Source organism: Struthio camelus, chromosome 23 (genome assembly GCF_040807025.1).
Source record: "Struthio camelus isolate bStrCam1 chromosome 23, bStrCam1.hap1, whole genome shotgun sequence".
Taxonomy (NCBI): Eukaryota; Metazoa; Chordata; class Aves; order Struthioniformes; family Struthionidae; genus Struthio; species Struthio camelus.
In genome coordinates, this window is record NC_090964.1 from 7733671 (window position 1) to 7759904 (window position 26234).

The 26234-nt window shown below is 47.2% G+C and overlaps 1 protein-coding gene across 1 annotated transcript in view; it reads right to left on the bottom strand.

The window, feature by feature from the left end:
• Positions 1–2598: 2598 nt before the first annotated feature.
• GRHL3 (grainyhead like transcription factor 3) overlaps positions 2599–26234 on the bottom strand; it is a 31214-nt gene continuing 7578 nt past the window's right edge. The window contains exons 2-16 of the mRNA XM_009668254.2: positions 22502–22688; positions 21748–21809; positions 19474–19810; positions 19095–19174; positions 17671–17824; positions 16810–16921; positions 15984–16078; positions 14046–14204; positions 13362–13440; positions 12796–12929; positions 11843–11877; positions 11043–11131; positions 10813–10898; positions 9558–9622; positions 2599–3524 (exon numbers count right to left, since the gene is read on the bottom strand). Of these exons, the coding sequence (XP_009666549.2) occupies positions 3410–3524; positions 9558–9622; positions 10813–10898; positions 11043–11131; positions 11843–11877; positions 12796–12929; positions 13362–13440; positions 14046–14204; positions 15984–16078; positions 16810–16921; positions 17671–17824; positions 19095–19174; positions 19474–19810; positions 21748–21809; positions 22502–22688 (1789 nt within the window). The 3' untranslated portion in view covers positions 2599–3409. The remainder of the gene's footprint in view (positions 3525–9557; positions 9623–10812; positions 10899–11042; positions 11132–11842; positions 11878–12795; positions 12930–13361; positions 13441–14045; positions 14205–15983; positions 16079–16809; positions 16922–17670; positions 17825–19094; positions 19175–19473; positions 19811–21747; positions 21810–22501; positions 22689–26234) is intronic.

A 26234-nucleotide genomic window follows, 5' to 3' on the forward strand; every position in this document is an offset into this window, starting at 1 on the left:
CATGAACAGAGAGGAAGGTAATTTGCACAAGCACAGCTCCAGCCAGGGCAATTCCCACTCTGCAAAACTTGGAACAGGTTCACAGCCAGTGTAAAATGGGCAAGCGTAAAATTCAGCAAGATTCATCTTTTTCGTCCTTTGATTGCAAACGACCTAAAGTTTCCAGCGACACGATTCTTGCTAGCGTAGAACTGGGAGTAACGCTACCAAATGGAATTACACTGGTGTAACCGAGAAGAGAATCAGATGAATAGCCCCAAATAAGACTTTTAGAGCAACTAACTGAGGCACAGGTGATTACCAAGCGCCCGTAATATTGCATACACAAAATAAAACAACAGAGTTATCCACAGCCCTCCCAAATCCGTGCTGCACCCCAGAGGCAAATTCCAAAGCAAACCAGGCAGCAAGCTGCTGTCTCTCTGAGCCCCACCGCTCTCAGGGGTCCCCCCAAGAGCCACAGCCTCTGCCAGAGCAATGGCACCTCCTTTGGAGGGAACACTAGCATTTGCAGGAAGCTCCAAGAGCTTGCCCTGATATTCTTTGAGGCAAAAAACCTAGAGCAAGTTGGCAGAGTGCTCCCATATCTGTCCGCTTGCTGTTTCCACCAATCCCTTGTGTTCCAGGCCTCTCCGCCCCATGCCTGACACTGCCCGTTCTCAGGTCCCCAACTTGGGCAAGCAGGTAGGGAATGAGGAAACAGCACGCAAGGCCTCCAGTGCCTGTTTGTAGGCTGCACCTCTCACAGTTTCCTTCTTTCACACAGAGTTTTTCTGCCCAAGCCTTCCTCAGGCAGGCAAAGGAACTGCTAAGGCAGAATTTGAAAACAACTGGGTCAAGGTTGCCCACCTACATCAGGACGATTAACTGCTATCCTTCATTTCTTTGCTGTAGCCTCACTCTATCCTGGAGAAGCAGCAGCACATTAGCCTCCTCCTGATCTCCCTACCCCCTCCTCTCTAAGGAAGCCAGGTGCCCCCTCTCCCACAGGTAGTGGGAAACCTTTGCTCTTACCTTAGCAGCTGGCCCTTGTCTCAGCGATCAGGCAGCAGCAGTTCCCTCTCCCCAGGACCCGACCCTGCAGAGGCAGCTTTGGCAGGGTGCTCAGAGCATGAAGTCTTTCTGCAGATGTCTCCATTAGAAGAGCAGGGCCCTTCTGCCCACCTGGCACATGATGGGATCAGGCAGCCAAGACTGTGGAGGCACCTGTAGGTTTCATCAGCTCAGCTATCAATTCTAAAAGTATGTCCAGTTTTAGGGTAATTCTTGGCATGCATTTTTTTAAACTAGAGCTGAAAGTCTGCTGTAATGAAACTGTAGGCACAGCCTTGTAGAACTATCACTCTGAACCAGAGAAAAGCTGCTGAAGAAGGAGTTTATAATACAAAGACAAAAAGAGTGCAGAGTCCTGGGAGAGATCTTCAAAGGCTGATAAGCCTCCAAATTTATCTGAGCTTCATCTTAGAGGTCCTCCTTATCATAATAACAACACTTAATCCAAAATTCACCAACCAATCTATTTCAAAATTTCAGCCTCCCCAACCAGCAGGAGCAGAGCTCATCTCCATTTACTGGTTACAGTAAATACAGATAGGAAAAGCACAGGGTGAAGCATACAAAGAGGCAAGAAGAAAGTCCTCAGTGGTCAGAAGACAAATGAGAAAAAACAGGGCTCCCCTTGGTGTTTTTTTACCTAATGGGAAGCAGCTGCAGACAGCTGTCAGCACAGGGGACTCATGGGTGAAGGACTGGGGGTTGAGAGGTAGCAGGTGTGAGGAGTTTGGGAAGTGAGAAGAACATAGGGAGGAAAGAGGAGAAGGTTACTGTTATCCCTGACAGAGGATGAGCTTCCCCACTCACACTTCTTGTTCTGGGAGCAGTGGAACTAGTCAAACCCAGTTTCCTGTGATTTTGTGTCTTATGTTCATTCCTTCCACGTAACACCAGAGCACGGCTGCGTGTCTCCAGGTCACAGTGCTTGTGATTCCTGCGCCCCCTCGGCAGTGTCCAGCTCTCCCTCTTGTGTCTCAGCCTGTTTGTCTAGGCAGTGGGTAGCAGCTGGTGCAGCACATGTAGGTACCTGACTGGCCATCAGCTAACACCACCTCTCCCAAAAATAAAGGCTGAGCTGGTCCTCCAATTAATGGAAGTAAACTAGGAAATTTCTTTTTGACTTGCTTAAAATTTCACCAAATCTGTGGTACGTAACACCTCTGAGCAGTTATTTCTCCGTCGGCAAAGGGATGTGCCTAGAACTGCTCAGTAACCTGTGCTCGCCTGCAGCGCAGTGACGGCACGTCTGCAGCAGCCTGCACCGCATGACACCCGCAGGGAGAGCCCAGCTGGCAGGAGGGGAGGGCGGAGGAGAGGAGTCAAGGTGCACATGATGAAAGCGGTAGCTGCAGACATGAGCACGTAGGTAGCATTAGCCACCTATCAGCCCTTCATGGAGGCGCAGTTTAGACTGACAAATGTCTCATGCTGTTAAACTGTGGGCATCAAAAACAACCATGAGTCCTTGGTGTGCTGCTGAGGTCACCTCCCTGCCCGGACTCCTGCTCAGCCCTTCCTGAGACCTTACCAACGCAAACCTCCAGAGCTGGGTGAATACTGTTCACTTGCCATCTTGGAACCTTTATTGCTACAGAATATCCAAAACAACAAAACCAACAACACAGTTACAAAAGGAGTTCACAGAGAAACGTGAAGCAGCCTGTGTTTGAAATGCTCTGTGTCACCGTACTGAGTCAAATATAAAACAATGCGTATTTATACGTATATAAAATATAAAAGGAACAATACATCAGAAATGTATAAACAAGGGCTATGGAGGCCTTCATGGTATTTACAGTCAGAGCTATGGCAGGGTTGGGGGGCATGGGAGCAGGCAGTGTCCGTTCAAAAGTGAGTTTTACATGTATCTGTGAAAATCTCTGTGGACAGAGAGACGCTCAGAGCTGGGCTCAGCCCTACTGGAAATGGTTTGAAGGTTCTGCATGACTGATGGTTTGGGAGAAAGCCAAGGCCTTCCTACGGTTGGATCAGTCACGGGCCAAGGCAAACAACGAGCAAAGGCAGTCCCCTGTCTCTGCTCAGGCTCTGTCTGACAGCCATGTTAGTGTAGCTGCGTTCCCAGCTGTGAAACAGAAGGTCAGGCCCATTGCCAGAGGGAATAAAATAAAATAAAATAAAATAAAAAATAATAATAATAAACTCAACAGAGAGAAGTTCATGTTCACATCGCTAACAGATCTTCCAAGTAGTCTCTGGCCCGGCACCACGTGGCCGAGTCCCTCCCCAGAGGCAGCGTATTCAAGTAAAGGCAACAAGTTGAGGCACTAGGCTGCGTTCTGTTGGATCAAACTTGCCGGCTTTGAGAGAAGTCCCAGTAAGTGCTGCCTGCGGCTCTTTATAGCTCCTTGAGGATGACCTGGATCTTGTCCTCCGCTTCCACCATGTCTAGGAGAAAGGCCATGTGGTTGCTGTAGTGCTGGATGATGTTGTTGTCCATGTTCACCAGGATCCTGCAGGAGGGGGAGAACGGCCGAGTCAGACACAGCACAGCTAAAGGCTCATGAAGCAGCTTGCTCGGGAGGGCTGGACTCTGGCTGCTCAACCAGGCCTCACGTCCCCCAGCTGCAAACTAGGAATAACGTCACTGGCAAAGCCTCGTGGAATGGGGTGGTGGCACAATTGTGTGGCCTCTTGGCTGAAATGTCTCTGCATGAACCTCCCATTTAAAATTGCCACCACTGCAGATCAGCGCCACGTTACGCAGACGCGCGCCTTGTCCCCTCAGCTGGGTGAGTTGGTGGTTACATTCAGCAGCCGCTGCCAGGCTGCCCCAGGAGTCACAGCCGCAGGCAGGCACAGGAAGACGCTGCAGCGCCCACCTTACCCGACCGGTGGGGCTCAGGGTATTAGAGCCATGATATAACGCAAAGAAACACCCTGCCATGCTTTCTGTAATTCTACCCTCTGACATGTCTAGGCCCAGTGTTTACTACCCAGGCAAATTAATCTGGATAACGGCATGAATGTAGAGCAGAATTGCTCACTCTGAGCTTCTTGCCTGGGTGCTTTTAGGGATGCGTTATTCTGAACAAGCTGAGACTGCTTTGGGAGTAGATGTAACTGGCTTGGAAGAGGACACCCTTTTCCTATTCCAGAACAACCTCCCATGCAGCCGTGCCCTAAGCGTTGCCTGGGAGCCCTCTCTGGGAGGAACACACACAGGCTCCACGTGCAGAGCCAGCTGGGGCAGCTGATGGCCAGTTCCTCGCTGTGCTGCTCCAGGGCCCACCTGCAACCCGGCTGCAGATCGCTGCAGCTTCCCTGACCTAGCATCAGTTAACGTGGAGACATGGGAAGAAGAAACATTTCAACAGCTGATTTAAGCTGGAGGCTGCGGTTCTCTGCCAGGCAAGAGCCCCTCCTTATTGTAAGGGAAGTAAGGGGGCAGTTTTCCACCACCCCACTGTGTTTCCGTAAACCAGATGTGAAATTTGTAACTGTTTGGAGGAAACAAAGAGAACAAATTATCTTTCCTTGCAGAAAGCACATCCCCTCCAGGTTCCTGCTGGGGTCATTAATGGGGCAATAGCATTAATTATGCAATGCTCCAGAAGCCAAGATTAAGAACAAGAAAAAGAAAAGGCTGAGCACCTAATAAATCTAACAGTTCAACTGGCATAGACACGAGCCCTCGTGTCCCGCGGGGGAATGCCCTGGAGGTGGGCACAGCCACACTGGGTTACAGCAACCGGCTCCTGCCCGTTCAGCCAAAGCACGTGCGCGGAGGCTCGTCAGAGCCCTGGGCCAGCGCGTCCTCCTCTCTCGGAGCGAGTGGGAGTGCTGCCATCGTGGCCAGCCTGTTCTGGGCATGAGTCTGGTGCTCGGGCTCAGCACCAGGCTCTTCTGCAGGCCCTTCAGTGGAGCTCCAAAGGCCTTGCAGACAGACTCGCTCGTGGCACGCTCAGGGATGGGCATCTGGTCCAGCACAGCGGGGTGCTGAGACACTGCGTCTGGCACTGCCCGGGGTCTTCCCTAATGAGTCATAAACTGAATGGCTGCTTCTCAGCTCCCTTGGCAACAGCAGCGGAGGAGCTGGGGCTGCTTGGAGGCAAAAGGAAACGGTTCACTTCAGGCACACGCTCAGCCACCGGATCCTGCCCGCTCTTGCTGAGCCGTTCTCCCCTGGTGGCTCCTAGCAGTTCAGCCGTCCCCGATGCAGAGAGCTGCAGCCACCTCCCTGCTGCTCGGGGTGGTCCTGGGCAGGCGAGGGTTGTGGCCATGCCCCACGGGGCTGCATTGCACAACCCTAAACCCAGGTGACCTGGGCTGAGAGCTGGGACCTCTCTGTAGATTCGCACATCTCAGCCATCTACAGATGGGAGGTGACATACCTTACTCATTTCAGTCTGAAAACTGGTGCCCATAAGCAGAGGCAAGAAAGCAACCAGCTGAGGTAAAAATACAGGAGAAAGCACTTGCATCTGTTACTCCCACTGCATCTGATACTGCCCTGCTGAGCCCTAAGTACCCAACGTGCCCACTGAGGAGGAGGTCCTGCTCCCCAATTCCCTGCAGGAGCTTGCCTTTTCCCTCGATCCCGGGGAATCTGGCCTCTCCAGATGTTCGGTCTGGTGCCCTCAGTGACACAGCGTGGATACCCAAGGGTGGGTATCGCTAAGAGTGTTTCAATTATCTCTGGCTATCTTAGTGCAGGAAGCCAAGGAAGCCATCTGTGCCTCTTGCTACCATGTTTCCATCTGATTTCTCAACCACAGAAGAGTCAAGGGAGTGTTGATTAGGAATCTAAGCCCTGTATTGTTTTTCCAGACCAAACCTCACCAAGATATAAAATTACTTATTATTGCTCTTGAGTCACTCTGAGACTAAGTTCATCTGAATGAGGACATCACACTAACAAAGACCATGGCTGATGGTAGGTCCTCACCTGCTGTAAATCAAGGTAGTGCCACTGAGCTTCACTAGTTTACACCAGATGAAGATCTGGCCCTCAAGCTGTAATTACCAAGAGAGGATTATTTAGGGTGGAGCAACAGCATAAAATTATTCAAAGGAAAATTAAATCTTGGAGAGTGAGCAGGAAACAGTATTTGACCCTGCGATTTAGCAGACTGGAGAAAAGCTTACATCTCCCCCACACTTCAGCAATAACCCATGGCATCAAGTCCAGCTTTCATTATAATCTAGCTGTCAAAATATTTTATTTGATCCAATTTACAGGTCTTGCCTTTCCTATTCATAAGATATCTCTTTGCTTCTCCATTTTGGAGAAGAGATATAAAGGACACCTGCCTGTTCTCCCTCCCAATCATTATACAACATTCACTGCTTATCAGATTGAGTAATGACCAAAACCAAAGCAAAACAAAGTATAGGTAGCCTCTCCCCTGAAGCAGTGCCATTTCCTGGTCCACCTGCAAATTCATCTGTGCTTGGATCTATCTTGCTGTGCAGATGCTCACTGTCAGAAAACTCCAGCCCAAGTGAGATACTTGAGAGTAGTTATCACCTGATGACAGTCTGATGACCTGTGATGGCCACATCACAAGCCACCAGCACAGCTGACACATCTGAGTTTTGGCTCAGTCCTGAAATTGGAGACTGTAATAATAAAGTGAACACTCCTGTCCTTCACATTTCTTCTTCAAGACCAGACATGAGGTGCAGTCTGAATGGAGGTGTATGGGACAACCCTTCCTTGGGGCTGCCAGTGCGGCTCTTTGTGTTTGGGGAGAAAATTTCCATTTCCAGGGCTATTGGATGTGCATCATCTGACAGCACTGAGGGCCCTGAGTTCAGGAACATGAGTAAGAGCCTCCTGACAAGTTCAGATACATCGCTATGATGACCCATGGGCTTAAAATTAGGTCCGTATTTAAGTACCCTTCTGAGCTAGACAGGTGGCTCAATTGTGGATTTACAGGTGAAGGGGCTGTAACAGCTTCCCACTTCAGTGACCCCACGTCACCACAGCACAGAGGAGAAACCACCCTCTCTCCCCTTCCCACCACCAGGCCACATTTTAACTCCACTCCCACTGAAACAACAGGCTAAGTCCTAGGGGGATCAAGTTAGGGCAACAGCAAATAAATTGGAAGGTCCCATCCGAGGAGCTTTAGGACTTTCTCATGCCGTTGTCAGCGGAAAGTGAAGGCAGCAAGCACGGCTTCAGACTAACCCTCAGCTTCCCAAGACATCTGTCACAGCCTCCTTTGTCTCGTTATACAGAGGACCTCCCTGAGGGGCCGCGTTAGTGAGAACAGCAGGGCTGCGTAACGCGGAACCCGTCATCAGCCTTGCTTTTCTGTCTGTCTCTCTCCATGCGCAAACTCTGGCCCAGGGCCAGTAACAACAATGAGTTCATCTCCCAGGCAGTCACTGGTGCTTGCAAAGCCTGATGGTATCTTGCTCACTCTGCAAGGAGGACTCTGGATTTAGCTTTATGAAAATAAGCTTGGGAGTTTATGAGTCTCTCCCTTTACATCAGCTGAAGGGAGAGCTTGCTGCGAGAGACAGGGGCGACCCAGAGGGAGTTCTTTAGTCTGCAAACCATTTCTGTAAGTAGCAACTGGCTCCACGTCAAGGCCACTGCCCTCCACTGAAAGCTCAGTGGCTGGTCCTTGGCTCGTGCAAACTAGTACTGTTACCTCTCAGCCATGGGGAAGACCCACAGGGATCATTCACTAACAAACACCACGTTGAAATCACTTGAGAAGCCATTTCACTGGAAACCTCATCCATATCTCCCTGCAGAGCTGTGTCTATCTCCCAGCAGCACCTAACAGGCTTCTCAAAGGGGACCTACATGTTTGTGCTGGGGCTGCACAAGAGCCACCTGTGCCCAGGGCTGCCCCAAGAGCACAGGCAGCTGCCATCGCTCTAGATTTGTGATCTGCAGCCTCGGGGTATGCACAGCCCCTTGCTGCACGTGAAGCTGCGCAGAGCCTTGCCTTCACACCGACAGGCCGTGTCTCTTCCTGCAAGGGTAACACAGCACACGGGGCAACAGCTGGGTTATTTTTATGTATTTTGTGTGTTAAATGAGTGTTTCACCAGACAAACTACAACCAACTGAACCCTGTAGTTTCACTCAGTTTCTGGTTCAGTTTCAGTGGGGTCTAAATATTTCTTCCAAACTAAACCCAGAGCCAGATGCTCCAGTGTCATTCCTGTCCCTATTGCCAGCTCTGCCGCTGAAAGACCTGTCTTGTCCCAGGGGTATTAGTGACTTCCCCGTCAGGCAAAACTACTCCTCAAAAGTCAGACTTAGTAAGGAGTCTGGTTAAAAACAGCCCAGCCTCTCACCTCTTCTGCCTACTCCATGCTGCAGTTCTGAAGACATATTCTTTGGTATTTATCAGCAAAGAATGAAAGACCAACAGAAACCTGCATTGTACACAGCTTCAGTACAATTCCTGAGCCCTTTCCAGCCAAAGAAGAACTTTGTGGCTTTGAAGGACCTCTTGATCTCAACAATAAAAGTCTCCATTTGAGGCAGTATCAGATTAAGAATTTCACCTGTGTCTCAGTTATTTGCTGCTCCATGCCCTGGCATTATCAGGACAAAATCTCTGTCACAGCATCAAGCTATGTCCCTGAGGCTGAGGATCACAGCTTTCCAGACCAAGAAAATCACATCAGAGTATTTAGGTAGAGTGAAAGTGCTCTCAATGTGATCATTGTGCCACAAGCAGTATGAGCCCCTGGATGAAGGATTTGTGCACTCCCGGTGTGGACATCAAAGTGACTGTCAGTATGGTATGAAACGGTCCACCGAGGACAAGGAGGCACCAGTGTTCACCCCTCAGCAGATGTGCCACGTGGAACAGGGTGGGGAAGACTTCCTCTAGCATTCCCTGGGGATGATTCAGTTGCTGGTGGTACACACACAAGCACAAGGTACACCAGGAATAGCTTTCCTCTCCTGGAGGAGACAGGTCCCCACTAGATTTCCTGACAATTCTTTGTAAAGTGTTTTAAAAGGAGAGTTTGATCCATCATCTCCCAAAGTCAATAAGAAGGGGTCTGGGGATGGGATGGCAAAGCTGGGAACAGAGGCTCCCCCTTCAGATCTCCCCTCCTCTGTACTGGGGCTGCCCACGCTCTTATTTAGCCAATAAGGTCTCTTCCTGAGCCAGAGCAAAACCCAGGAACACTTAGGCAGTTGGTTTTAAGAAGCAAACATTTATACTTCTCTGATGGCAATAAGATAAGTTCTCTATAACCTCAGGCTTTCAGACTGAGACACAAGGGATCACCCATTAAACTACCCAAACAATTCTTCCTTCATCCCAGTTCCTTTCTTTGGGAGACTTTACACTCCAAATAAATATAATACAAACAAGCATTATCCCAAATCTTTAAAGCCCAGAGAGATCCAAGTTTTATATGCTCCAAATGGTACAGACCTCACATGGTTTTACTTTTTATTATCTTGTTAAAATGCTATTGCAGCCCATGGCAGGGTACCAAAGAGAATGGGGTTTTAGAAGCACAGCATAAAAGCAGATGAGAGATTAGCTTACCCTCTTTTGCATTTTTTGTAGACTTTATAAATGCTTTCTTCAGGCAGCCCATATTTTTCTGAAATCTGCAAGAGAAAACATGGCAGTTTTTTGTACTTGTAAAATAAAATTCCTACAATAAAAATCAAAGATAACATTGAGCCAAGGGCATTCAGCAGCTAAGGATTTCCCCTCCTTTTTACTAAAGAAAAAAGGGCCAAATCAATGATCTGAAGAGGATAATTTGAACATGTCTGTTTCTTGCAGTAGGCAGACAGGGTAGGCTTCAACTTAGCCTTGGTTCTCTTTCTGACTGCTACTGCCAGGCCAGGAAACCTTTGGGAATTATCTTAATTTTCCTCCTCTCATTCCCCAGCCTATTTGGGTCTTGATACTTCAACCGGTTGGACACAGAGAGCACTGAACTTTTCATTCAATGATGCATCCAAATGTGAGACAAAATCCCATAGAAAGTGTTTGACTGTGTCTGCTGTGCATGCACCTGACCACCTCTTTACTCAGGTTTTAGGCAATCCGCAAAGCCTTCCTGTAGAAGCCTCCTAGGCAAGCACAGGTACGAGCTTAGGCAATTTGCATGGCAGGGGAGTTTTGTATTTTCTTCACAGCATTTTCTGTAGAGGTTTTTGTCTCTCTGCAGTGAGGGATGGGGGAGGAAGAAGGTGGCAAAGAATCTTATGTGCTGACATTTTTCAAACACTGTTTTTAAAAGTCTGTAAAACCAACAAAGCCCAAAGTGCAGCCATAAAGCCACCCCAAATCTGGGAGGTTTATTGTTTGTTTCCTTCCCAGCAATCCCCAAAGAGAGGTGAATTATCAGGGATGCTGCTGATAATCATCACAGAAATATGTCTGTGTGCTTCTCAAACACAACAGCAGGGAATTCCAGCAGGAGGCCAGAACTACCTTGGCTTCAGATTGCACTGATACAGCCTGAGAACAGAGAAGGGTGTTTTACAATGGAAAATATGATTGTGTTGTCACAAGAGGAGACTCCAGGGGCTTTTATACTGTGATCCGAACAAAACATCTTGCCATAAGATGTGCTCTCCCCTTCCACAGCGCTAAGAAGCCCAAGCTGGGGGCTCTGGGGAGAATTCATCTGCTACCCACAACGCTCCATTTTCATTCTCAAAAGACAGCTGATGTGAGATGTAAGCAGTCTACAGTCCTCTCCCTGAAAGTCCAATTTCCTATATGCCACAACCCTCATTATTGGCAGCTAGTTCATGCACCACAGTTTTTGGAAAATACTTACAGCAGTTCTGAGGCCCTGGAGGTCTGGCGTCTTCAACATGAGAGCATCAAATACTTCCTCTGATTCCCTCCGCACGTACAACAAGACTGAAAGAGAGAAAGCACAGCTTTGAATTAGGGATCTTTGCACCATGTTGTCAGAATGGTTTGGCCTCATGTAACTCAAGATCCAAGATTACTTGGGTTAAATGAAACACCACATTCAAGAAGAGTTCCCACCCCAGGGGTTACCTCTTTGCGGATCTTCTTCCTTGGTTTGCTTTGGAGGTATTGGTTCGAACTCATCTGTGAATGAGGCACCACTCCGTTTTAAGGGCAACCTAAGCAAAAGGAATATGATACTCTTATGAGGACAGAACAAATAAAACAATTCCAGCCACTGAACTTTTGATTGAACAACTAATTATTCCAACAAACATCCAGCAATTAAATATAGGTTCTGTAATTATGGCAGCAGAGTATCTACCAGAGTTGCAACTCGGCCATGTTACCTTCCTGCCTAACATTTCCAGGGACTTCAGTGAACGGAAGCTGTGATTTTAGTATCATATCTCTAACAAAACACTTATCCACCTTCATGTTATTGGAAGTTTTGTCATTGATTTCACTAGATAGTGCATCAGGCCTACCTGTACCTTCCCACTGCAGTGATACTACAAGTGTGATCTCTACTTTATTCTATTTTCTTTTACAGCTGTATCTGCCTCTGGTTACTTGAGCCTTTCAGTGACTGTACTGTGATCTTTTTTTTTTTCCTTTTAAATTTTGTCTCAGTAAGAATAGCAGGACAGTCATGGACCGGAGTCATGGAGCTCACTGATAAGAAATGTATCTGTGCTTCTGAATCCCTTGAGTCCATTCTAGGCCTAGGTTTAACACATATTTTGACACTGAAGGGCTCCAGGGAGATACTGTGCTATGTTATTTTGCATCTATAGATATATACTGCCTTCTGGATATCAAATAACCATGACATGCCCAAAGAGATTGAGCAGCTGATGGAAGAGAAATACAAACTGCTGCATCCTTACCTGTTTGCAGCGTTGGGAACAGCAGGAGGGAGCACCTTGAAACAGAAAGGAAATATTGATCTTTTAGTTTGCACATTATCACTGTGTGACAACGAAGCTGGTGGGGGGCAACATGGGCTACTCTTGGGCTTGCAAATTTGGTCACTTCATCATTTTAAATGACTCCCTTCCTCCCGGTCCATTATTTTTCCTAGATAACACAATTAAACCCAAGCATCTATACATGTTTCTTGGATTAAATGAAAACTGATCTAGAGACCCTATCTAGACTCTCCTCCTCCATCCAGCAGAATCCTGAACATGCATCTAGCTAGACCTAAAAGCAGCTCAAATCACATAACCTGCTTGTGATAAGAACCAACAGTTTCTCAGTGAGTTCTTTGGTTGCAAACCAGATTATTTTATTCCCTGTTTTTGCTGCTGATATCTCAGTTCAGCAGCCACTGTAGTAGGATGCTACAGTATTGTGACAGACACTTTTTTTCTACTCCTTTTAACAAGCTGAGGCAGAGTTTGTTCTTGAGGAAATACTGATGAGCTCTGAAGGACCTAGGTTTCTTCAGGCTCAAAGGAACAGAGAAGAGAGGAGGAGAAGTGTAGGATGTCCCACACACAGAGGGACTGATATGGTTGCATTTTTTTTGTAGTTCACTTTCTGCCAATATTTTTGCTACCACTCCAGTCTTCTGTAGAAGCTGCAGTTAATACTTGTAAACCACAGAAATATGTCTGGAAGGAACCTGGAAAGGTCTTCTTGCCCATCATTGTTGCAAGATTATCTAGGCTACTTGACAGCTATGTCTTCAAGTTTGCAACATTTCCACAAAAGAGCTGGAGTTTGGTTTCGTTTTTTGCACAGCACAAGTCATATCTGGGGAACTGATCCGTTTGAAAATTATGGGGATGACAGGCTGATGAGGGCAACAGGCTAATTGTTTTTGGGAGAGACTTACCGTGCCACATCTCTGCCCATTTGAAAAATGGACATTGGGAATAAACAGGACTGGCTGGGTTTCGAGGTCAGTCTCTGGCCTCAGAAACGTGATTTCATTTCCTCTGAAGCCGGACAGCAAACAACCTTTCAGACCTACAGATGGAAAGTCCAGTTCACCACGGTTCAGATGGCATCTGTTGTTCCACACTTCCCCGTTCCAGAACTTTAAGAGGCGACTACCTACAGGGAGGGGAAAGGGGCCTACCCAAAGTCTCCCAACAGGAATACTAGAAAAAAGACAGAACCCAACAGACCCAGGTATTCAGGGCTTGCCAAGTGCTCTCTCTATTAGGGAAGGCTCCCTGCCAAGACTCCAGGATGATTCAGGAAGATTTGTTAGTATTAATAAAGTGTTCTGAGAGTCTCAGCAGGAGACCAGGCAAGGATCTGACTGACATGCTGTTTCTGAATGATGCTGATTTCATCAGGCATAACAATACTCAGGGCCTGATCTCGTGGAAGTTAACAGACAGGCTTACATGGATTTCAGCAGCCTTTGGATCGGTGACACACACTAGCACTGACCATTGTTATTGGAGTCCAGACATTTTCCTTTCCTTCTGAACTGTTTCCGTTCATCATCTCGCATTTTCCTCTCTGCTCCCTGAGGGGAAGATGAGGCAAAAATTAGGACACTGATAGTTCTACTGCAGCACTAGCGGTTTACTGGCCTTCCCTGGGAAAGCTGGCACATGAAGGGAAAAGGCAGCCTTTATTAAAAAAAAAAAGTTCATCTCAGAGACTTCCCACAGGCCACCCAGAAAAAGGAGATAAATTTGAACGGGTATTTATAAAGTAGAAAAAAGCAAAATATGCTTTCTAAAAATCAAAAATGCAGACAAAAATAGCCATGAGAAATTTCCCACAGGAAGATATCTGAGTCTGGGGAAGAACCTCTAAGGAGATTCTCATCTCTTGTGTTATTTAAAAACTTGTTAGAATTAGAGAATTTATTATGAGGCACGATCCCATGTAGACCTAACACGGAGAAAACGTTCTAAGGACTCTGTGCTATAAAGGGCCAGGCAATGCAAGCACATCCCAGCTGTCCTAGCTAATTTGACTGAGGTGTCTGAACCACCTCTATTCCTCAGGCCTGTCATCTAGTCAGTTCTATAATCTCACAGCCCTTCAATCTATTCTCTTGGAGTTGCTGGCCACCAGTTTAAAATTCCTCTTGGATAACCTGGTGGAAGAGAAATGTTCTACCTTATCGCAGAATATTTTGATCTGGCAGACGGCGCGATGCACCAGCTGGGTGGTTCCATTGCCATAGTCATACGTGTCTATCTGGAGGTTCAGCGGGACACCTTTCACTCCTTTCTGGGAGGAGAAGTCGGTGCTCAGGCAATTCACCCCAATAAATACCTGCAAATAAGAACAGAGTTTGATACAGCTTTTTGGGGTTGTGAACGTTAGCCTCGAACAGCAGTGAGAACAGGGAGGTGGAACAAAAGCAGCTTCTGGGACATCCTGCCAACCTTCCTAGCCTCGACTGAGTACGTGGGCTGCTTGCTTCCCACTTGAGCCCAGCAACAGGTCCTTCCTAGCCACGCTTTCCTCCTCGCCCGCTGCAGCTCTGCAGCAGAAACAGCTTTGCATGGACAACTCGTCCTTCATCATACTGCAATCTGTTATGTCCCTGATTGTCTCCTGCTCTCTATTAATGCATGGGCTACCCACTCCCACCAGCCTAGGCAAATTTCAGACAAGATGCAAAGTCTGCCTGGAGATGTTCTTGCTGATGTTTCCGATCTTTCATTTGAACAAGAGAACCCCACAGCAATGGCCTGGAGGAACAGAGGAGGGCTAGGTTACAGCTTCAGGAATTATAGATTGTTGCTGTAGGTTAAATAAATATTCATCCTGCACTGGTCTCCTTTATCACTAGAATGGAGTTACCTCCAGTGGGAACTTCTGAAAAAGAGCTGAGCATAGACATAATCCGCATTGTATCTCCAAATTACAAACTCATTTGCATGACCGTGAAAATTCCCCTAGACTCTTTGGGGGCAGATTCAGAGCTGCTGAATCTCACACAGCTCCCTCAGCAGGGCTTCAGCTGAGGATTTCAGCCCTGAAATTTAATGTCAGATCTAGTCAGTACCTATATATAGAAAAGAAATCACTTAGCTATGGTGTGAAGTTTAATTGCAAGAAGAGAAGTAACAGGTGCTACAGACAACCCAAATACCTGACCCCTCCTGTCGCGGCTCCCAGCCCTGGCAGCTCTCTGAAGTCTCACCTTTACCAGCCCCAGGCCAGTGCATGTACAGAGTTTCTGCTAAGAGTTAAATCCAGTTTTGCTGAGGTGCCCCTGAGGGCTTACCACATACCTGACATATTTCCATTTCTGACAACTTTGCCTTGAAGACATTTGTTAACCTCTTGGGTTGTAAAAGACCAAGGTCGCCTTTGGGCTAAAAGAAGGGCTTATTGAGATCCTAAAGAAAACCAGAGTTTTCCCAAGCTACCAGTTTCAGAGAGACAGGATTTTTGCCTTTCTTTTTTCTTGGTTCCTTCATCTTTTTTTATACGCTCCTTTCAAGCCATACTAGATGACAAACTGCTAACAAGAGAATCTGAGGAGATGCAGAAGAAAGAGTAGAACACTTGCTTCTCTATGCAGGAAAGATGTTGATATCAGTTTTCGTAGATTTTAAGGTCAAAAGCGATCTTGTGACCTGTCTGGCTCCCTTCCACATCACACAAGCTTGAAAAGGGTGGCCAGTCATTTCTGCATCAAAATGCTGCCTTTCAAAGGAGGGTCTTTGTTCCCTAAGCTGTGGTTTATTTAAATAGGCTTCACCTACATGTCTGTAGAGTCCTGATCTAGGCTGACTGCTGCAAAAGGCTTTCTTCAGAGTTATCCATCAGCACTAGAAAAACATCTCTGAGCCAATCTCAGGTGTAGCCAGAATATTTATTAGCTAATGGCAATGCTTAAACACACAGAGAAGCACAGTGTCCTTCCCTGCCGTCCCTGGCAGACAAACACTACCTGGGGCCACTGGAATGGCATTGTTTGGATTTGCTACTCCATCTTTCAGCTGAGAGAGGGGGAGCGTGCCTGAGCCATCAGAAGGGAGGCTACAGTTTTGCTGCGGAAAAAAAGCTTCCCATTTCCCTTCTGCAAGCAGGTTGTACCTTTGCTTCCTCATGGATGTTCCACACGAAGGACAGCGCGTTGTAGGCTAACTCTTCAATGTTCTGCACTGTGTTGAAGTTTTCTTTACAATCAGCTAAAATGCAATGAAGATACAGTTTACACTTTGGCTGCAAAACTGATTATATTCCCTAGGCTTTCCACTCCCCAAAAGTCTGCCACTCACTGACTCTAAGGCTAATATAATATAATAGAGGCATTCCTCAATACCACTAGATAAATCTTAGTGTGCACACGTAAGGGATAGGCCAGAAATGACTCAGAGATCCTGGCTACTGACTGCCATTTGAGTAGTTATTTTAGGCAAAGTCCATGTAGATTGGCTTCTAAATTCAAACAACAGCGAGCCTCGCTCTGAGCAGTGATATGCTCAGCAAGTGGCTCAGCTGGACGGACAAAGCCTTTGTTTGGCTCAGCATGATGCACGGTAAAACCTGTGTGCTGGCAGTGGAGAAGGATAAGCAGTACTGAAGCCTCTTCTAGCTCAGATTCTTACTGTTCAAGCAGCCACAGGTCACATCTGTCAGAGCCAAAATTGTTCAGCTCTTTCTGTCCCTCTTCTTTACATACTGATGTACCTTGAGTTCCTAGAGCATGTCCCTACACCAGGTAATCACCACTTTAAACCCTCAGAAGCTCCTCAGACAGAAAGGATCTGAAGCTAGCAGATCTGCCTGCTCCTCCCTACTTTCCCCAGGCCAAATTCTGGAGCTGCAACGGTTACCCTGTACTGGAAATGCAGTAAACTGGTGTTAAAAAGTTGGCAACCCCACCCAGCTATCGCCATCAGAGGGCCCCACTCCATACCGACATCAATGACTCTCTGCTTAGCTGTGGGCTGGCGGGAATGCCAGTGCTTCCAGAACTTGAGCTGCTCCGTGGGGATCTTTTCATTGTCAAAAACAATCATCACAACACTCTGTAACACAGCCAGGATATCCTATATCAGTATATACAGCAGGCTAATGCTTGGGGCACTCAGTGCCCTTTGCTTCCAGGGCTTGCATGCATGGCCAAGGGCAGCTTAGTGTCATTGTTCATGTTTTATTGCGGGGGAAACTGAGGCAGAGAGGGGAAGGGCCTTAGCCATGGTCATGCAGATAGGCAGCCGCAGTGGCAGGAGCACAACTGAGATGCCCTGAATACCCACTGTTTGCACAGCCCATGAACTCCCATTGATTCCCAGGCATGCAAGGATCCTGCACTAGTGGGGATGTTTCAGCAGGCATTAGGCTGGAAAAGCCTAAAGGTCTTTTTCCAGACGTTCAGTTTCAGGAATCCTGTAACATATCCCAGGCTTGGACGACCAGCTTTCTTCCCTGGGAACTCAAGCTCAATTAGTCTTGGGACCTGGCTACACATCCCAGGAACAAGACAGGGGAACTTCTTTCCAGGTCCATCCAAACTCTTCCCACCAGGGCCCCCACCCACCCATCAGCTAGGGAGGCCTTTTGTGCATCCCTGAGCTGACTGAGAGGTTTCAAACTGCCTGGCTAGACGAAGGCTGTTGCTGTGCATCAGAGGATTAGCCTGCTGTGAGTGAATCCGTCCCATTCATTGCTTTAAGCCATCATGAGCCACAAAGCCATTACTCTGTTCCCAGGCCAGCACAATTGCTGGATGTCTGATTATAGCATGTGTCAGCAAAATTGTCAGCTTGTCTCTTACCTTCACTTTATTTGAAGACAAGTGTAAACATTTACTGTCTCCAGCTGTCCGCAGCGTGATGGGGTAGAACTGTCCTTTGTTGAGGTAGGCCATGGGAGAGTCTCCAGATTTTATGTGAATGGCTTTGGGAGACCCCAGAGTGTATTCAAAGTCACTTGTATGGAACAAAGAGAGAATGATGAATAAGTACACACTGCTGTTTCACTCCAAAAGCAAAATAAGAGAAATGCAAGTCTTCATCCTTACAGATTACAGATACTACACACCCAGGAATCTCTGCCCTATTCCCTATCGCACACCCCCCCTACTGTTGTGATCCAGCTCCTTGCAGTACAGAACATACTGATCCTCCCAACACCCTGGGGAACAGCAGTTCTCTGGTATCCTCATTTTACCCTTTGTTTGTGTTTATGGCTTGAAAATCCCCATACATTATTCTAACCAGTATTCTTCTGTAGATGACTACAGAAGCATTGCACAACACAGAGCCTGAACCAGAACAAATAAAAATAAGTACTTGTCATGAGATCTTTAAAACATCCTAAACTCAGGTTCCTGTCTCCAAGTTCCATAAATGACTGATCCAGGGGGACTGAGTCCTTGTCTAGAAACAATAGGGGCTGCAGGACGCTGACATCTGCTTGTTTATTTACATGGTTAAAAATGGATTTAGAAGTCCAGCTTTTTGGACTCTCAGTCTGGTGGCCAGCAACTTTAATCTTTACTAAGACTAAAGAAAAGATAATAGAAAAGTAAGATTGTAGAGAAGATTTGTAGTCTTAGACAGAGGAAGGCATCACTATTGACAAGTTAATTCAAGAGAGAGATTTTTCAAGAAGCTCTGCACTCAGGCATTCACCAGGACCTGTGAGCACTTAAACCATGAAGATACAGCTCAAGGTATTTTCTTGTGTGAGGAACCTGGGCAAACCATCACCTGTATGCAAGCCTTCACACAGACCCTTGAACTTCCCTTCAGCTGAAGATCACCGTACTCCTATTTAGTCACCAAACCATCTCTTTGTCCTGCTTTGCCACTCCCCTGTGATGCCAGCTCTGAAGATACGCTTGGCAACTTCTCTTTTCTAGTGCCAGGAGAGCCAGAGAACTCTTGTGCATGAATCAACAGCAAACAGAAAGCCTCTCACTAACAAATGCGAGCTGCTGTGTGAAAATCTCCACGTCTGACAGCTGACTCATGGAGTCAGGTGACTCAAGAGGCAAATAGAAAGTGGGAGGTGTTTTAGGAATGAGAAGCAGTGGCACCTTCTAAAAGCAATGTTGACTGTCTAACAGGGCCAAACTCAAGGTAAGAACCTAACCCTTAGATTATGAGGAGGTTGGTCTTCACCCTGTTCAACTGTCATCTTCCTTTTTGTCTCTCCTCTGAACTGGAAACCCAGAGATCGTGGATTGGCAGTTACCTCTTAACACCATCAGCAGCATAACTCTCAGGGCAAGGTGGCTCTGGCGGGGGCTTGAGGATATCACTGAAGAGCAGCGACTGCAGAAAATGGAAATAAAACAGTCAAAAGTGGAATCTTTCACTGCTTTGCCTATCCACCTTCTCCCAGTGATTAGCAACAGTGGCCTCTGATAAAATAAAGGAATCTCACTTCAAAGCCTGATCCTACCTCCAAAATCAATGTAAAAACCACATTAATTCAATGGGAATTGCATCAAGCTTCTAATGCAAAAGCAAAGCTCCCACTGACCAGCATGAGCAAGCCCCAAACTAGAGACAGCTTCATGCACTAACCCCTATGCCACACTGCCATCATGCAACCCACTAACAGTTCTGACCTCCTGGGGATCCTCTTTGAAAGTGCTGTCTGGCTGCCACCTCTGCTGTGGTGGGGCCACGGGGATGGTCTCGAAGAGGGAGTTCAGTGAGCTGCTGTCATATACATCCCCTGGGGGGACCATGTAGTTGTCTGGGGTAGCATCCAGCTTGCTAGTGCCTGGTGGAAGCATGGCTGGCTTGTGAGAAGTAGGGATGCCTTCAAGACTTAAGCTGTTTTTCTTCTGTGGCTCACAATATTCTTGGGTCATGGAAACATTTTCAGACAAGAGCTTCATGAGATGGGCTGAGCCATCGAAGGACGTGATCTCTGGGTCATACTCCATTCCGTGGCAGTGCCTGGTGGAGAAATGGGCCCATCTCAAACCAGAGCAGAGGGCGGACAACCCCAGCAAGTTGTCACAGCAAGAAGCAAGTGCCTTGATACACAGCTGGGAAGCAAACTATACAGTCTAGCTTCCAGGTGACCTTGAGTCAGCTGTGTACATCTCCTGCTTGATACGGGAGATATGACAGGCCTGCGGGTGCACATCTCCACCCATGCACACATCTCTCAGCGTGATCGGCAGGAGCCAGAGGAGCTCAGCAGGCAAAGGATGATCACATGGAATCAGAGAATACGGTTTAGACATATTTTGAGGCTGCAGATACAGGGCCTAAGTCCAACTTTTCTTTATTTAGGTTATTAAACACCCAGAGCAGCAGGGAAAGATAAGAAAGGTAAATGATGTGTGGTCTTTTCATCTTAGTCTTTTTAGGGCTCATTGACACATTTTGCTGAAAGCTGAAATTTTTTTAATTTCTTTTTTTAAGTGAAGCTGATTCTTGCGCATATTCACACAACTCTAGGAGCTCAGGTTTGACAAAACTCTCAAGGATCATAAGATCATGAAAACCTGAGAGGGCTGCAATGTTGGAAGTGAGGTGCATGGCCCAAACTTCAGAGCAGGAGCAGGAGAGACTAAGTATAGGAGCTATCAAGTGATAAAGACATGAACAAAAATGCATTCTTCTCGCACAAGGCAATAATCTCCTTGTTTGGAGGTCCCTTCTGCAGCAGTGACTGCAATCCTGACGGCTCTGCAGCCCTAGCTCAGCTGGGAAGAGGTGGTTTATTGCTCCTGTTACCATGCTCAGAAAACAAACCAACCCCGACATCAGCAATCTACACACCTCTTGGCAGCATGAGCTGCCCCCAAGGGAAGTAAGGCTGAACCAGTAGCTCCCACCCACTCTGCTTCAAGAGCTTCACCTTCAGTGATCTGCTGAAACCTCTGTGGTTCTCCCATCAGCAGTAAGTTTACCAGTGCTCAGAGAACCACTGTATGTCCTAGAACATAACTTGTCTCCTCCATTCTGGGCTTAGGAGGTGACAAAATGAACACCTGCTCTAGATGCTCAGCAGGGAATTTGATTCCCTTCTGGACAGGTTCAAGATTTCAGAACTGCTTGTTTGCTCCTAATCCATTCGTGGGACAGTTCTCAGCTGACCACTCTCGACAACCTCACTGGAGGCAAAGAAGCGATGCTCATTTGGGATAGTTGAGGATATGATATTGAGCTTTTCCAAGAATTCAGTTCTACTGCCTTTGTCAATAAAATACATACCCCACCCCTGGAAATACTGTCTAGAATGCAATGGCATTTCAGAGAAGAGAAAACAGCTTAGCTTGGCTTACTTATGAAGAAGGAGTGAAGTATCATTCAAGAGGCTTATTCTGTCAAGTAGTTAAAACCAGACAATCAGAAAAGGCTGCCAAAGTACATGGCATCCAGGAAGGGGAACTGAACTCATAGTGGCAAATGAGCCATTAATTCCATAGTTAATTATCTGAAAACCTCAAAGGACAAATGGGAGTCACTGGAAGAGAATCCTAGGAGACTGGAAGCATTGGAACACAAACCCTTATCAGCTTAGTGAATGGAAGAGGACTTGGTCATTCCCTTCTCACTGCCAATGCTTAATCTCTTTCCCCTTTCCCAGTGTCACAAAGTGGAAAATAAAGACAAGTTATTCAGCTTCTGTAAATCAGTGCAACTCTTCTGAACACAGCTAGACAGATCCTCAGTTGTATAAATGGGTGTAGCTCAATTTACACCTGCTTGGGATCTGGCCTAAAGAATTTTAATATACATCTCAGGGCTAATAACCTCCACTGTTGTTGGTAATAACATTGCGCTTTGATGTCTATTTTATGCAAGCTAAGAGACCCATCATGCATGCAAGCAGCTGCAGGAGAATTAGACAGCTATAGAGAGCAAAAAATGAAGCTAACCTCTTTCCTAGTTCATTGCGTCCCATCATTCCAGATGGAAGAATCCTCTTCTCCTTTGGGACCTAGAACAAGGCAGAAAAAAGGTTTATTGTTAGATTTGATTCATGGAAAACAGAGGCAAAATTAGCCTTGTCTGTGTGGCAAGTGAAGTCTCGCATATAAAATCCTGGGTGAACAACAAACACCAGGTGAGGACAGAGGAGACCTGGGCTCTCTTGCTGGCTCTGCCATAGATTACCAAGGTAGCCTTTGGCAAGCCACACCAACTCTTTCTGGGAAAGATTTTCCAAAGCACCCAGATGAATGGGAAACATCAGTCCTATTGGCTTCCATTAGTGCTAAATCCTACCTATGTTTCATGAAGCCCCTTTCTGACATCAGCCTGGGAAAAACAGAGCTGCTTCAGTCTGCAAGGCACCTAGCTATTCCAGCTCTGTTTCTGTGAAAACATTCCAGTTTTGGGTAAAAAGAACACCAACCTGAGACTCAGGACACCTGGGTTCAGTTCTCCACCCTGTCCTGGTTTCCCTCTATGGTATGAGGCTCTTTTGTACCTCAGTTTACCATCTGTGCATTGGGGATAACAGTGACACTCCATGCCTGGAGGTGCTACGAGGATCAGTTCATGAACAGTGTGAAGGGCTCAGGAGGTGGGTACCCTCCTAAGGTGGCTCAGTCAGCACATGTTGTACCTCCACACTTCTCCTCTGGGATGAACCCCCCCCCAGCACACCCAACCCCAACAAGAACCTACCATGTAGTAGTCGTAGAGGAGGCTCAGGGCAGCCACGCTGTCATCATCTCCGTTCACCCTCATCATAGCCTTGGTGGCTGCGGTCAGGGGGTTCTCTAGGTAGGTTTTCCAGGCTTCATCTTCACTGGTGTAAGAGAATTTCTGGAAGGTCATGGTATCATTCTTCATCAGACGCACAGATCTAAAACTGAGCCAGTCAGAGGAAGCAGGGGATGAAGGAAACTAATTTTCCACAGTAATTTCCATGCCACCCTGCTGAACACATGAAGGGCTTTCCCCAAGGCACTGCTGCTTTCCAGGTCCTTGACACCCAGCGTCTTCAGGGTTCCTAATTTTTCATCCCTAATTCTTCTGCCTTTAGCTATGTAGAGAATTAGGCCAGTGCCTCCCTGGATGGGGCTATACAGAGGGGCAGGCATGCCTCTGCTTCCTTCCTCCAGCCCCAAGGATGCAACACACCAGAGCATCATCTGCAACTGCTCCCTCCTCCGCAAGCGCCTGCTGCCAGCCAGCCAGGTCACACGCTGGGTGGCAAGGTGGCATACTGGTCAGCACCTCGACTGCAACAGGATAATGGAAACTTTGCAAAATTATTATTTGAATTTGGAGCTAAAGGCCAGAGCAACCCACAAATATAAATGATCACTCTGTGTTTACAGAACTTGGCCTACCCAGATGAAACTAGACCCCTGTCATTTCCCTTTACTGTAGTTAATGCTTTTTAAATCTAGCTCCATTCTAACTTTTTTTTTGTACATGATTTTACTTAGAGAGAAGTAGACAGGCAGATCACAACCCCCTCCCTTCTACTAAAAAAATACCTGATAGAGGTGAGGCTCATGGGACTACGTGTGCTGAGAAGCTGCATACCAAAATAATGCCCTGCCTGTTCTCTCTCTGGCACTTTCTCCAGGTCTTTCCATCTTATGTTAATAAACTGTCAGACACAAAATTACCCAAACATTGGTCATCTTTCCTTTTCCTCCAGCAAATCATACTAGCAACCAGCACAGAAGCGCCTCTGTTCATTCCCTGTGTGGTCTGTGCTGCAGGTTCACCCTGCTCCGAGGAGAGGATGAATCAGTGGCCCTACTCCTGTCATGTCCATCAGCCGCGTGCATACGATGCCACCACAACAGCTCATACTATTCATCATAAAAAATAAGCTTTGTGGACAAAAATGGATTTTTGACAAAATGGAAACTTCCTGGAAGGGCAGACCAGTTTCTATTAGTGGAAAAGCTTTTTTTTTTTTTTTTTAAAGAAGGAAGATGTTCTTAAAGAAACAGAATATTTTCAATAGCTGAGTTATTTATGGAAAAGAAATTGTAGCAGAATGTAGGTAATGACTGCTTCATTTTAGTGGCATTGTTATGGGGAAAAGATGCTTTCTTTGTGGTGCAAGTAACTGCTGCTCCATACTACTTGTCAGCTACTCGCCATATGATTGTAATGAGTCCTGAGCTAGACTTTTAAGTGATTTGTTCAAGGAGCAATAATTCCTCTTGAAAGGAATCTGGCATCTCTGAAATTCCCGATTATTGCTAACCACAACAGACACTGCTAACCCATTTGGTCTGAGCTGCCCATGCTGACAGAGCGAAGCCTTCAGAGCCAGGTGCTCAGCAGATGCTGCTGGGATGGAAACGAAGGGTGCAGAGGCACCTGAGGGTAGAACCTGGACACGGCTGCGGATGCTGGTCCATCCTCCCTGCTAGCCCAGCTGTGGAAAGCTGAGACAGTTTCACTCCTGTGTGTGCACCAATCTCCCACTGCCATGTCTCCAGCAGGAACATGCATCTAAACTGCACAGTGGCAGTTTTGTTGGAGAGGCTCCTGGCTCAGGCTCGAGAGCTCTCCTTGGCTGAACACAGTGGCAGCCCTATAATGACATGGTCTCTCCCAGAGTAGCACCGATGAGGCCACCAAGGGCTGCCTCTGCTGTTCTTGTCACCTTTTCGTTAAGCAATATGCTGCTTCCATGCAGAGCCCCTCCACATTTGCCCAGGACAGAGGCTGGGAACTACTCTCTGCTCATGGCCTGAGGCACCTAATTCCTGAGGTCTGAGTGGAGGCAGGGGCCTGGGGCTCAGTCCCCACTGGAGGCCAGTATACAGAGGAGCTCCTTCCATGTTAACTGTTCTAGCCAAAGCCAGCTCCCAGCCCGTGGTGGTGTAACGGAGATGCTGTGTTTGCTCCTCTTCTGCCTCGCACATCGGGATGATGCACTAACACTAGTTTCACCCCGCACATGAAACTTCACCAGGTGTTTTGTGAGTTTCGTTGTCTTTAGCATTTCTCACGCAGCCCTCCCTCCCTGTCAGTGCCGCTGCTGTCTCCAAGGCGAGCAATCGGCATGACTCAGATTTCACTGCTGTCGACTTGGCGATGGGCTGTTCAGTCCTGTCTGGACAGGAATCTTCACCCGTTCTCAATCCGATCTTCTCAAGGAAGAATAAGCAGCAACACAGCTTGCTCTCAGGGTGAGACTCAGCTCCTATCACTTGTAATCAACATAGATAAACACACCAGGGTAGGATCTAGCAACAAAGCATTCAGGAGCTTAAAAAAGCACAGATATTATAATGAAAATGCTTTGGAGCTTTCTCATCCTCACCCAGCCCTCAACCAGGGCAGTCCTCGTTGTACTTGAGGAAAGTCACTCCATGTGGCTCCCAATTCTGTCTCCCTGCTTCGTCCCTCTGACAGGGCACACCACTGTCAGGCACTAGCCACTGATGCACTAGCATTTCATCACCTCGCCTGCACTCTCGAGGCAGGGGGAAGATTGGGGGCCCTCTTGAGATCTCGACCACTTGCAGCTGTGTCCAGTTTACAAAGAGTAAAAGTTTGAAAAGTGCCCTAGGAGCCTGTATCTCATTTTCCCATGTGGCTCCTGGCTTTGCGGGGTAGCGCTGGCCATGCTGTTTGCAGACTTCACCTCGACACTGCCTGCCTCACGCCTCTCCTTGGAGATACTGTCCCTGCAGCAGAGGTGGCACAATGGAAAACCTGCCCTCCCCTCAACCTGGCATATTAAAGCAAAGTCACCTTCCTAAAGTAGCATGCCATGCTCTAAACTGGAGAGAGCTAAAATGCGGGCGCATGTTGCTTTAAGCTACTCCTGTTAGGGAGCAGCAACCTCTAGCAGAAAGGAGGGACAGGCACTTTCGGACAGCAGCACTTTAGGCTACTCCAGCAAGATTCACTGAAGGCAATGGTTGGTATCCTATAGTGCTTAGAAACCACAAAGTCCTTGAAAGTCAGTGGGACTTCCAGCACAGCAAGCCCAGCAGGCTCCTCCGGCACTCTGGGAGCTGCATCAGTCCCCCTGAACCTGCAATGATTTACCCAGCTGAGGATTTGGACAAAAGTGGCATTTTTGGGGATCTCATATTTATTCCATCTTACTTCTTTTCTGGAGTTCATATGATCCCTAATAGTCACTGAAATATATTTGAGTAAAGCCAGACAAATTGACTTAGCTAAAAACTCTTTGCAGCTGGGACAGCTCTGCAGACAAGATGTAAGGCAGACCTCATCCCACCTTGCTTTTCTGGAGCAGTCTGCATTGCTCTGACCCTCTTCCAGAGGGTCGAAAGGGCTAACTAATACCTGAAGAGAGTGATCTGAGGAGATAAATAGATATGATAACATGTTTAGAGGCACCTTTCTGACAACAGAGGCATCGCAGTCCGTGCAGTTCCAGCATACCATCATGTCCGTTTGCCTC